The sequence below is a fragment of the Alosa alosa genome, chromosome 9 (assembly GCF_017589495.1).
Source record: "Alosa alosa isolate M-15738 ecotype Scorff River chromosome 9, AALO_Geno_1.1, whole genome shotgun sequence".
In the NCBI taxonomy this organism is placed as follows: domain Eukaryota; kingdom Metazoa; phylum Chordata; class Actinopteri; order Clupeiformes; family Clupeidae; genus Alosa; species Alosa alosa.
Genome location: NC_063197.1, coordinates 33,442,582 through 33,455,081, shown reverse-complemented (window position 1 = coordinate 33,455,081; position 12,500 = coordinate 33,442,582). Strand labels below are relative to the sequence as shown.

The 12,500-nt window shown below is 41.6% G+C and overlaps 1 protein-coding gene across 1 annotated transcript in view; it reads left to right on the top strand.

Moving 5' to 3' along the window:
* The first annotated feature begins 3,172 nt into the window (after positions 1–3,172).
* Positions 3,173–12,500, top strand: part of LOC125300996 (tyrosine-protein kinase ZAP-70) — a 21,464-nt gene continuing 12,136 nt past the window's right edge. Inside the window, exons 1-2 of the mRNA XM_048253224.1 lie at positions 3,173–3,375; positions 11,513–12,006. Of these exons, the coding sequence (XP_048109181.1) occupies positions 11,605–12,006 (402 nt within the window). The 5' untranslated portion in view covers positions 3,173–3,375; positions 11,513–11,604. The remainder of the gene's footprint in view (positions 3,376–11,512; positions 12,007–12,500) is intronic.

The window sequence follows — 12,500 nt, the reverse complement described above, 5'->3', positions numbered from 1 at the left end:
AAAAAATCTCAAAAACCAACTCGACTGCTGCCTTTCATTTGTCAGCATGACAGCGGTACCTGCAGGTCCAGATAGCAGCTGAACTGGGTGAGGTCTGGGTGAGGTCCGGGCCAGATCCGGCCCAGAGCCCTCCTGCGTCAGCTGCTCTAGGAGAGTGCAGCTGTTCAGTCTGGCACCAACTGAGGCATCGATGGAGTAGGGCCAAATACAACACATAGCTCAGGTAACACACTCTCTCTCACACACACACACACACACACAATGACAATAAGACGAACAGATAAATCCTTTCATAGGTCTTGACTCTGACTGACACTGATAAAAGTACCAAAGCTGAGTTGACTGATAAAAGTTAGCGAATAAAGATGTCCCCCTTGTCTGCGTGCATACAATTTGTCCTCGCTTGAAGACAGTGAACATAAACAGAGAGCTGTCAAACGTGCGCAGATGCACACTCAGCGAATACGCCTTTGCGGAGCATTAAGTCCGCTGGCACTGCACACTCCAAATCTGTCGGCAGAATCCTGGCAGACTCTCGCGCCTATACAGTCTCTCGTGCAGAAATATATACACAGTCTTTCCTGTGAAGTCTGCTGGACCATCGAGAGCAGGACATAATGAAAGGGGGTTTACAGCACGACCTAAAACTTCTACAGGCTACAAAATGGAGTTGGTCCAGAAGCGACCGGGCACGGGTCGGGCAGTCAGAGTGAGGCCACCATCTCAGGGGCATCTGTCTTGGGTAATCTGGCCCCGATCCGGCCCTTTGCGCGCCTCTAAAAATTGCTACTAATTATGACAAATTCCATCCAGCACCCTTAACGTGCACCGTTTCTAGCACGCGCTCTGCCAAAAACTCAGAGTTCATTAGTTGCCACATTCACAATCAAACGAGATTAAGGTGTTAAAGGGTAGGCTCCACAAAAGGGTTCACCGAGTTCAGAATCACAGCACTCCTCTGAAGTCCATTCAGTCTTACCAAAGTAAGGGTTAAGCTCTTTCTCAACAGTACAACACTGACAGAAAAGCCACCCATTCTGTCGCAAGGCCGGTGCAACTTCACGAGTTAATGTCAGAAGTAGGTTAACACTGATTTTGAGCAACCTACTGTCTAACGACCGAAAGTGCAAAAGTTGCAAATCATCTGAAATCAGTTCAGGTCAGTGTCACACATGATTAAACTACACTAATCATACCCTGGAAAACCCGCATTAGATGACGCTTCTTCTGAGAATATAATTCTCAAGCCTCCTCTACTTCAAACTTCAGCTATGGTAAATCTTAATTCGCACTAGCGTTCGCAGTGACTTTGGTTCATGCAAAGCTGTGAACTTCTATACCATAGGCTGTGCAATTCTGTAAATAATGCGATTAAATAGAATATCAAAACTAGGTGGTGATGATAACTTAAAAAGCAGCATAGCCCATATCTAGACTAGGGTAAGGCTACTAGCAGTGAAAGTTACCTTTCCGTTCGTCTGGCTGTCCCGGTCTAACGTTACACAGATATTCTCAGACGTCTGTGTTTCTCCAAGTCTCGTTCAAACCCAACTGGTCGTCTAACGCATAACTGTAAAGTGGCACGAAGAAGTGAGAGCAATGTTCTTGCTCCTCTCCCTTGACTGATAGACAGCGGTAGTTAGCGCTGATATCTTCACGCAGTTTGGGTTTGGAAGCGCCGCACACAGAAACTGGCAGGAAGTCCGGAAAGCAATTGTAGGGCTTCACCGCAAGAGGGAGCTACATCCCTGATCCAAAATAGGGCAACTCCTGCCCTATGAAAATGTCATGGCACTGTGGGGGCTGTAAACTCGTTTTGCAGTCTTTTTCACGAGAAAGTAATAACATGGAATCTTATATACTGCTTCCAAAAAGAACGCTAAAAATGTTAAAACACAAAAAAAAATTTTTGCAGTTGTGTATTACATTGTAGGCTAATTCTGATGACACAAAAAAACCAAAGCATACAGCTTGTAGTTCCAGCGTTTTCCTAACAGACTTGCTTCAGACCGTGCTTTGCTGTATGGCTTTGCGTGATTCTGACCCTGTCTGATAAACATAAGGCCTACAGCAGCCTACATGTCGGCAGCATGTGAAAACAAGAACCACAATATGCAAAAGTATTTCAAGTTTCCCCATCAGAGTTGTAATCATATGTACCCTAGGCTATGTTTTTTTCATTCATTCATTCATTCAACCTTTATTTATTCTCGGAGGGTCATTGAGGGAAGCCCTCATTTTCAATGAAGCCGAGATTACAGAAACAATGAAGTAACAAGATGTAAAAAGAGAGAGAGAGAAAAAAGTATAGGTATAGATCTAGGCCTATACATAAAATTAAAAAAGTAAAATAAATAAATAATAAGATAACATACATTACATTATAGAGGAGGAAGGGGAAAAATACATACAATCTTATTATTAATAATAATAATAATAATAATAATAATAATAATAATAATAATAAAGACATTTACTTAAAGTTACATTTACTTAAGGTTATCCTATGGAACTATTTTTTAACAACAGTTGAGGCCTTGGCCTATTTGTAGCCTTTTCAGTCTTTAATGGGTGCAGGTAGTGAGCACGTAGGCTGAGAACACCAAGGGGAAAGGAAGAGTCCCAACGTCATCGGTAGGCTATCCAGCAACCTCTGGCAGAGAAGAGCTTAATCCTGCATGGGGTCATGGGGTCATGCTTTCTTGGACTAGCATATGTACAGTAAGCTTCTGTCCCTCTGTATGTTCAAGGCAATACAAACAATGAGATTTTTTAAAAATCAAAATCCTTCATATGATTACAAACGTAGGTGATTCTTTTTTTTTACTGAGCATAGATGTATGCATTTGATATACAGCTGAAACTGTGAACTGTTCCTTCCTGTTCTAGAGAAAATATGTGTTCAGTCCATCATACAGAACTGCACTGTCCTTTAGGGCATTCTGCTGTAGTTTCCGTCATAAAACATTAACTGGAGAGTTAATTTAGCTCCTAAATGTCGAAAATGGAAAACATGACAGTTACCCAGCGCACAGCTGATTAGAAGAAAGCCCTTTGGCAGTTTGTAGGGGTGAAGCTAAGGAAGTAGGTTGCTCTTTCTGAGAAGTTGTGTCAGCACAGAGCCTCATTCAACAGTTCTTGCACCTCACCTGCAAACACACACACACACACGCCGACACACAGAGCTATGTGACACTCCTCCCCTGCAGGTCTTAGAGGTCTGGAAGGAGGGACACACATCTCCTCAGCAGACCAAATAAACGACAGATCCCTCTCTTCTCCCTCTCTTCTCCATCCCTCTCCTTCTACCTCTCCGTCACAGCGGCCTGCCGAGGTCAAGCGTTTCCTTGCGTGGCTCCAAGGCCTCGCTCTGAGGTGAGTGTCTGCAAAGCCGTCAGCTTTGCCTCTCGATCGTCTCATACTCAGGAATGTTCTAGAACGTGTTGCCATCTGAGAGAAGTGTAGGCCAGAAAGTGTTTCTCGATTTGTCTTTTTTCTACAAAAGGTTTGAATACAGAAAGCAGATAAATTATGTTAAACCTTTAAACAGAAAGAGCGGCACTTTCACACTAAACAGCCTGATGCCAGGTGTTGGCACAGAGAGATATGTACAGAATGGTGCTGTGAGGAAAAAGTTGTTTGGGTTGACTTTCTCGTAGTACCAAATGTTTCTCTCTGGAAATTTCTGGAAATTCTCATGTAACTTACTGAATGGTTTTAAGAATTGGCCTTCTGGAATTGGTAGAATGACCATTAAGTAATGTTACATTTTCAGGTCATTTGTTACAAAGACAAAAACATTTTCCCAAAGCAATATGAAAAATTAAAACTTATGTTTGTGTTTTTGAAAAAGCCATGGCTTTTGAGAGGGTCTTTGCAAGCAAATTAAATATTCAATGCCGTTATAGCGTTTCACACAGAAGAACTCTTGTCCCTAAAACAAGTACTACAATTAAATCTGAGGGTGTTCCATTCTCATTCTCATGAATATCAACTGTATTTTTCATAATCAGTATTGGTGCACTTTCTCTCTATTTATAATGGATGTAAGTGATAGACACCAGTAGTACAGCCTTTGTATTCACAGTTCCTTCATGCCTTGCTGTTATTATCAATAGTTTAATTCATGTTGGTTTTTTGATGTCGGTATATCAGTCATTTAAACATGATAGCAGGATTTCTGATAGTTTCTGACATGGACTTGTAATGTTTCTAAATGTATCAAAAAGGGTTAACTTAATAACAACCATACTCGCACAACACAACTATACATCCTAAACATTTCAAAGACAATAATAATTAGTTACAAGACAACACAAATCTTTAAAAGGCAGGTTATATTGTAAACCGAGCTGAATCCAAAGAAGGGGTTGTTGAAATTTTAAATTGTGTTGTCATGCATCCTTTAATTTTAAGGAATGAGATACCATCCGGATGTGTAAAAATATGTAAAAATATGTTGTAATGATGTAATAATTACGCTATACATACGTTAAGAAGATTGTAAGAAATAACATTTCTTGCAATACGATTCTGTAATATGTATTTTTTTTTTAGTAGTCTATCCTCTCAAATAATTACCACAATTAATATAATATAAATGACAATGTAATTTAAAATACTACAAAAGCGATCTTAGTTGATGATATTAGTGGTGGTATGGGCTGAAATAGAATTGTTTTTCCGCCGGAAGCATGGCTGAAAAACATGCTCAGTTGTATTATTAGCCGAGTGTATTAGATAGGCTGACGCACATCGCAAAGCCCTGTGATGCAGAAACACTCTCTGAAATTCTCATGTAACTGACTGAATGGTTTTAAGAATTGATAGAATGACCATTAAGTAATGTTACATTTTCAGGTAATTTGTTACAAATACAACACACAACACAAGTAAGATAGATAGATAGATAGATAGATACTTTATTGATCCCCAGGGGAAATTCAAGAAGCCTCACGTCTGTATGGTGTGTGGTGTCTTGTACTGCACATTGTGTGGATTTTAATCAGCTACTAAATGATGCACTGACAGAGTCAAAGGTCATAACAGACACACAGCCTTGTGTATCATCTGGATCAACTGTGCAGCTGTTTGAGAATAGAAGAAGCACTCCATTGTTTTCCCCGTTAAATCCCTTTAAAGGGTCTCACTTGTCTTGAGAGGGTTTTTTTTGCTTTCCTTGGGTAAAAACATACATCATCTCTGAGCACTCTGCTCCTCATATGACCCTCATCTCTTTCATTCTGGAGAAATAGACTCTGTCATCTTCACACTGTGTTTCAGTGCATGGACACAAAGGTGTACGCATGGCATGGCGTGGCAGCAGATCTACAGAGAGGCTCTAATCCCAAGCTGTCTGAGCTCCGTCTCAGTCGGTGTTCATTAGTGTTGATGTCTTTGATGGAGACACACTTAACTTAGTGTGTGATGGCAAATCGCAAGATATGTACACACACACATGAAGCCATGACACTGGACACGGCAGAGGCTGCTGTAACACACTCATTTGTAGAGACAACACAATGAGCTAGAGCAGAGGGAATCTATAGTGTGAACGAGGAGCATGAGGGAATGCAAGCAAGACAGAAAGACAGAGAGACTAAATGTTCTTCAGCGTTTCACAATCACACAGCGGAAATGAGGCTCATTAGATGTGTGTTAGCATGTGTTCATTAGGTATCCTTTCCAATGCAAGTGCTGATGGTCACATATTGCACGGATTGAACATTATAAACATCACAAAATGTTGATGTAACACTGATAACATTGTAGCTTTAGATATCACACTGCAACATTAATGTTAATACTGATAACATTGTAACTTTAGATAGCACACTGCAACATTAATGTTAATACTGATAACATTGTAGCTTTAGATATCACACTGCAACATTAATGTTAATACTGATAACATTGTAGCTTTAGATATCACACTGCAACACTAATGCTGCTTCATGGTGGCCTGAAGCAACCAAATCACCATTTGTCAATGACCTCTTTTAGCTCAGTGCCATCTAAGGAGTGTATGTAGTCTACATCAGCTTACAAGTACAGAAAAACATAAAACATGTTTCCCCTTTCTGATGCCACATGGACAGCGAACCTATACAACAGTGTCACAAACTGGGAATACATATATAACAAACACTCATACTATGAGATTCCATGAGATTATTAAAGAATTGAACTCAAAGTGAGATACTGAGAAGTCCCTAAAGAGATGCACTTCAGTGGCCTAGCTGTAAAAAAGCTAGCTTTAGCCCAGTATGTGTGTGTGTGTGTGTGTATGTGTGTGTATGTGTGTGTGTGTGTGTGTGTGTGTGTGTGTGTGTGTGTGTGTGTCTGTGTGTGTGTGCGTGTGTGTGTGTGTGTGTGTGTGTGTGTGTGTGTGTGTGTGTGTGTGTGTGTGTGTGTGTAAACAAAGCTAGCTTGTGCTTTACTCCGTGTAATGCGTCAGACTCTGGTCCTGACTTCCTCAGTGTGGCCTGTGCATGCGGCTTAAAGCCTGTGGTGAGTTAGCCCTGCATGTGGTGTGTCCGTGTGTGTGTGTGTGTGTCCATGTGTGTGTGGGTGTGTGTGTGTGTATGTGTGTGTGTGTGTGTGTGTGTGTGTCCGCTTTGGGTGGGCAGAGGTACACCCAGGTGTGTCCAGGAAGTAAGCTGTGGTTTAAATCAAAGTGATGTTGGCCACTGGAGGAACTTAAAGGTGACATATTCGCCTTGGCTTGGCTTGGCTTGACTGAGTGAGCTGAGGTCCCCTGTGTCTCTGGCGAATAGATAACATCAATGCAACGCTCACAGCTCACCAGAGCAGCAAGCCACTATGATAGTACAGCGGCTAAGCACCAGAATCGCTCAGTTTTTGCAGGAAGCATGAAACTTGGCACAGTTATACCACTAACCCTAGTGATTCAAATATGGCCACCATTCTTAATAGAATGATACAACAAGATAAAAAAAGTATTTTAAGTTCTAACACCTCATTTTTAGGGTCAAGGAAGCTATTGACATGATTTCCAAACAAACTCTCTTGCTGTTCATAATAGAAACATCATTAAAAAACAATTTCAAAGTTTGAAAAGTCATTTTATCACATGACAACCAGAGAAATATCATTAAGTATAATCTGTTGAGAAAATAAGGCAATTATTCTACATTTTGGTTAATGGAAGTAACTACCTACATCATCAATAAATTCTTATTCTACATTCTCTCTGAGCAAACATGAACTCTTACAGTGCTCAAAAACATTAAAGGAACACATCAGATTGCAATGGGAAAACACATCATGCTGGATAGCTATACTGATATGGTTAGGAACAAAAGGATGCCACTTCGTTTTTTGGGAATGAAAGTGATCAATCTACAGAGGACTGAATTCAAAGACCCCCCGGAAATCAAAAGTGAAAAACGTATGCAGCAAGCTAGTCCATTTTGCCTAAATTTCATTGCAGCAACTCATGATGGTACTCAGTAGTTCATATGGCCCCGACATGCTTGATGGCGCTGGAGCCTGCTCCTAATGAGACGGTGGATGGTGTCCTGGGGATCTGCTCCCAGATGTGGACACGACCATCACTGAGTATAATGTCACAGACAGAGGTGTTGAATTGGGTTAATTGTCTGGCGTAATAATCTGCTGCAGCTCAAACTTGTTGCTGGAAGTTACAGCCTACGGGGACTATTTTTAGGTGCTGCATGATATCATTGTGCTGCTGTGCCCATGGTACGTTCACAACGTTCCTTGATTATTACGCCAGAATGAGAGTATAGTTCCATGTCAAATCAGCCTAAAAAATCGCCACGTTTCTTTTTACGTTAGTCCTATTACAGTTTCTAACTTGAGAAGAGACAAATTTTAAATAGGAAAATTACCAGAAATCTTAGTCACTTTTAAGCATGATGCTAGCGGGTAAGATGCTAATGGTCTAATCTGATTCAATGCTCTATGCTAGGCTAGAGCTAAAAGTGGAATCGGCAGACTCAAAGAAACGGCTGGATGAATTGGAGAAAGGTAACAATCAATTGTTTAACTCGAGGGGAGGTGGAAAATGAGTGTAATTCCCCAAATGGTGGAATATCCCTTTTTAAGGTAGAGTCAGAGGTCCCTTAGGTTTTTCCCCTTAGGCTGCTAAAGTCTTTTGTGCAACCATTTAAGGGATTTCTTACAAGATAAGGACAAAACCTTAAATACTTAAGGGAACATTTTAAGGAAACTTTAAAGGTGCTCTAAGCGATGTCATGTTTTTTTAGGCTAAAACATTTTTTGTCACTTACAGCAAACATCACCTCACCATCCGCTAGCTGCCTGTGTCCTGAATACACTGTAAAAAAACGCAATCTCTGTGGACAACCCAGGCTCCAAAAACAGCCACAAAACAACTTGAGCAAACCTTGCCCATAAAAGCATAACAAACTGTTCCAGCAAATCACCGACGAGATGCACGTTTAGGAGAGTTTCAGTTGCACGGGAGGGAGGGGGAGGAAGCTAGCGAGCTAGCTTTCTGTTTAGTTTGAACGTCAACAGAAGTGACGTTACCCAGCATCGCTTAGAGTGCCTTTAAGGAGTATACTTAAGAGTGTTTGTGCAACCGATTTTATTTTAAGGGGGCCTTAAATCAAGTTTTAAGTGAAAATCTTAACTTAAGGTGCTTTGTACAACCAGGCCCTGGCCTTAGCTGCTGTGGGCTATTAAAACAAAAAGCATGTTCCTTTTGTTGTTACATTGGCGGTGGTGATGTTATTAGGTTTATGTTTGCGGTTAGAAGAAAGCTGTGAAAAGCAGTGTGTGTTACCTCCTACTGGGAAAATGATAAAGGGCAAGCCTGTGCTGGAAATGTACTCATAAGAGGAAAACCTGAGAAAGGGTAAAGCACTTCTCCGAGACAGGGGTGTCTAATGTCTGAGTCCTCTGTAAAGGTAAACAGTCATCTTGATGTTTGATGTTTGTCACATCATTTGTGAGATTTCTTTGGATTGTGGTGGATAGTCATCTTCCCTATTTTAAACAAAGCAAGAATTTAGGTTTGTGTTTTTTATGAGTTGTCTTATGTCTCAACGAGTAAACGAGTACAGAAGAAAGGGACAGAGCACTGTGTGGGTAAACGAGTACAGAAGAAAGGGATAGAGCACTGTGTGGGTAAACGAGTGCAGAAGAAAGGCTGTGTGGGTAAAGTCCCAGTATCTCTCAGGGCTGCAGCCTTACAGGTCATCCATCTTTTGTAACTTTGAATCAATTTGAAGGCATTGAATCAAACACAACCTAGTATCTTACAAACACACACACACACACACACACACACACACACACACACACACACACACACACGTTTTCTCTGTCCCAGAGTATTCTCCCATAAAATGAGAGGTTGTGGTAAACTCTGTCTTGTGATTGGATGAACTTATTTTGCTATGTAAAACATATTACTCATATTCTCAATCCCTTTTCATGTAGTTTCCACCATCTAGTTTGTAACATAAGGTGATTAAAATAGAGCAAAGTTATTTATCACAAATGCAATACCTCTGTAAAACAATATATGTATATATATAAATATATATATATATATGCAAAAACATTATATGACGACATAGTTTATGAATTCAGAGAGAGAGAGAGAAGAAAGTCGAGGCGTTCTAGACGCATGAGCACCTGCAGGGGAGAGAGCTTTTGGATGTGGGGGTGTGTGTGTGTGTGGGGGTGGGGGGGTGGAGATGACGTGGCGCAGACTTCCTGTTGTGGCTAGGCTGCTTTTCCAGCAGCAGTCAGCATCAGAACAATGCTTAACTCCCACACACACACACACACACACACAGAGAGAGATCCTTCAAAACACACACACACACACACACACACACACACACACACACACACACACACAAACACACACACACACACACACACACAGAGAGAGATCCTTCAAAACACAGAGACACACACACACAGAGAGATCCTTCAAAACACACACACACACACACACACACACACACACTCTAGACATTATACCCAGACACGATCTGAAAAACAGTGATGATTTTTTCAAACCTCTTTGGACCTTGCTCTGTAAATAGGATACAAATAACTGAACCATAGTTTTTTGTCTTTAACTCATAATCACTGGCATCTGTAAGGCAGACTGCATGAGTTGTTATGGAAGATAAAAAAGCATAAGAAAGGTCTGCACACTGCGTCTACCATTTAATTCATAGCAACGTTTTGATTTTATAGATCTTCATCAGGTATGGATTTTAAAATGCCTGACGAAGATCTATAAAATTGAATACGTTGCTATGAATTAAAGTTTATGGGAGTGTCGAAACACGGTGTGCAGATTCTTCTTTTGATTTTTTCCTTCAGTTAGTTTTGATTGAGCACCTGTAAACTAATTTTGGATGTACACACCCTGCGCTCTGCTTGGAATATAGCCAAGAATATGAAAATAGCAACGACAGTAAGTTGGGATGTCAAGTGAGTAACATCATCAACAGCAGTGTGACGCACCACACTAGAGGTTGCATTGACGTGCCCTAAAGTATATCTTGAGATAAAACTAACTCATGACATCTCTATTGACATCTCTTACACTACTGATCCCAACCGCCCACTGTGGTCTTCTGAGCGTCTGTTGTCTCAACCAGCCATAAACGCTAGGTCAAATTCAAGACCTCAGTGGTTCCTCGTTGGTGGAATGAGTTGCCTAGTGCTCTCCAATCCAAATATAGGCTGATGATAACCATAACCAATCCAAATATAGGCTGATGATAACCATAACCAATCCAAATATAGGCTGATGATAACTTTGCACTGAAACCCGTGTTTATGTGACAGCATGCACCCCATGTAGCCCACAGTGCTGCATGCAGATCTTTACTCTTATAGCCCACAGTGCTGCCTGCAGATCTTTACTTGTGCATGTGAGATGCACATGATAACCCACACAAGCAAAGGCACTTCGTGGGCACTTTCACATTTGCACTCAGCAAAAACCTCACACTCACAGCTCTTCCACAACTCTCTCAGCTCTTCCACAACTCTCACAGCTCTTCCACAACTCTCACAGCTCCACTGTCAGTTTCACTTAGTCTGCTCCTCTGCAATGGTATGTTTACACAAAGTACATAAAGTGTATTTCAGAAAGTGTCTTTAGAGAGAAGTAGTTATAACGATTACTATTACTATTCCTATTACTATACGACTACTATTGCTATTCCTATCAGTTGCTGTAACAGTATTAGTGTAATTACTGTAGTATGTATTGATTACGTTGCTGTAACAGTATTAGTGTAATTACTGTATTATGTATTGATTACGTTGCTGTAACAGTATTAGTGTAATCACTGTATTATGTATTGATTACGTTGCTGTAACAGTATTAATGTAATTACTGTATTATGTATTGATTACGTTGCTGTAACAGTATTAGTGTAATCACTGTATTATGTATTGATTACGTTGCTGTAACAGTATTAATGTAATTACTGTATTATGTTTTGATTACTGGTGTTGCCTACAGGGTTTGTGGTCCTCTGTGTAAGCGTGTGTCCTCTGAGTGTGTGTGTGTGTCGTCTCTGTGAGAGAGTGTGTGTGTGTGTGTGTGTGTTGAGGATGTCGGACCCTGCGACCGAGCTGCCCTTCTACTTCGGCAGTATCAGCCGTGCGGAGGCAGAGGACCACCTGAAGCTGGCGGGCATGTCGGACGGCCTCTTCCTTCTGCGGCAGTGCCTGAGGAGCCTGGGTGGCTACGTGCTGTCGCTGGTCTGGGACCTGCAGTTCCACCACTACGCCGTGGAGAAGCAGATGAACGGCACCTACTGCGTGTCCGGGGGCAAGCCCCACTGCGGCCCCGCCGAGCTGTGTGAGTACTACAGCAAGGACGCCGACGGCCTGGTGTGCCCGCTCAAGAAGCCCTGCCTGCGCGCCCCCGAAAACCCCATCCGCCCCGGAGTCTTCGACACCCTCCGCGACAACATGCTCCGCGAGTACGTCAGGCAGACCTGGCACCTGGAGGTGAGAGGGGCTCCACCCAGACTTATGAATATGAACATCTTGACAGTGTTCCAGTCTGAGAAATCGTGTGTATTTATGTGACTGTGAATGGTGTGAAATGGGAAGATAGTGTGTGTGAGTGTTTTGTGAGGGTGTTCAGTGTGTGTGTGTGTGTGTGTGTGTGTGTGTGTGTGTGTGTGTGTGTGTGTGTGTATGTGTGTGAGTGTTTTGTGTGGGTGTTCAGTGTGTGTGTGTGTGTGTGTCTGCGTGTGTGTGTCTGTGTGTGTGTGCGTGTGTGTGTGTGTGTGTGTGACTCGCTTTGGTTTTACTCAGAACACACAGCTCAGAGTTGGGGAGGAAAATGTGACAGTTTTCATAGATCTGGGATGGATGACTCAAACTTGGTATTCATGATTTCAAGTGATTTCAGAAAGTTGTTACAAAAAAATACTAAAAAAGTAAGTCTGAGTTTGTTTTCCCAGTGGCATCAACTAAAAGTTTTTTTTTAAAAGAAA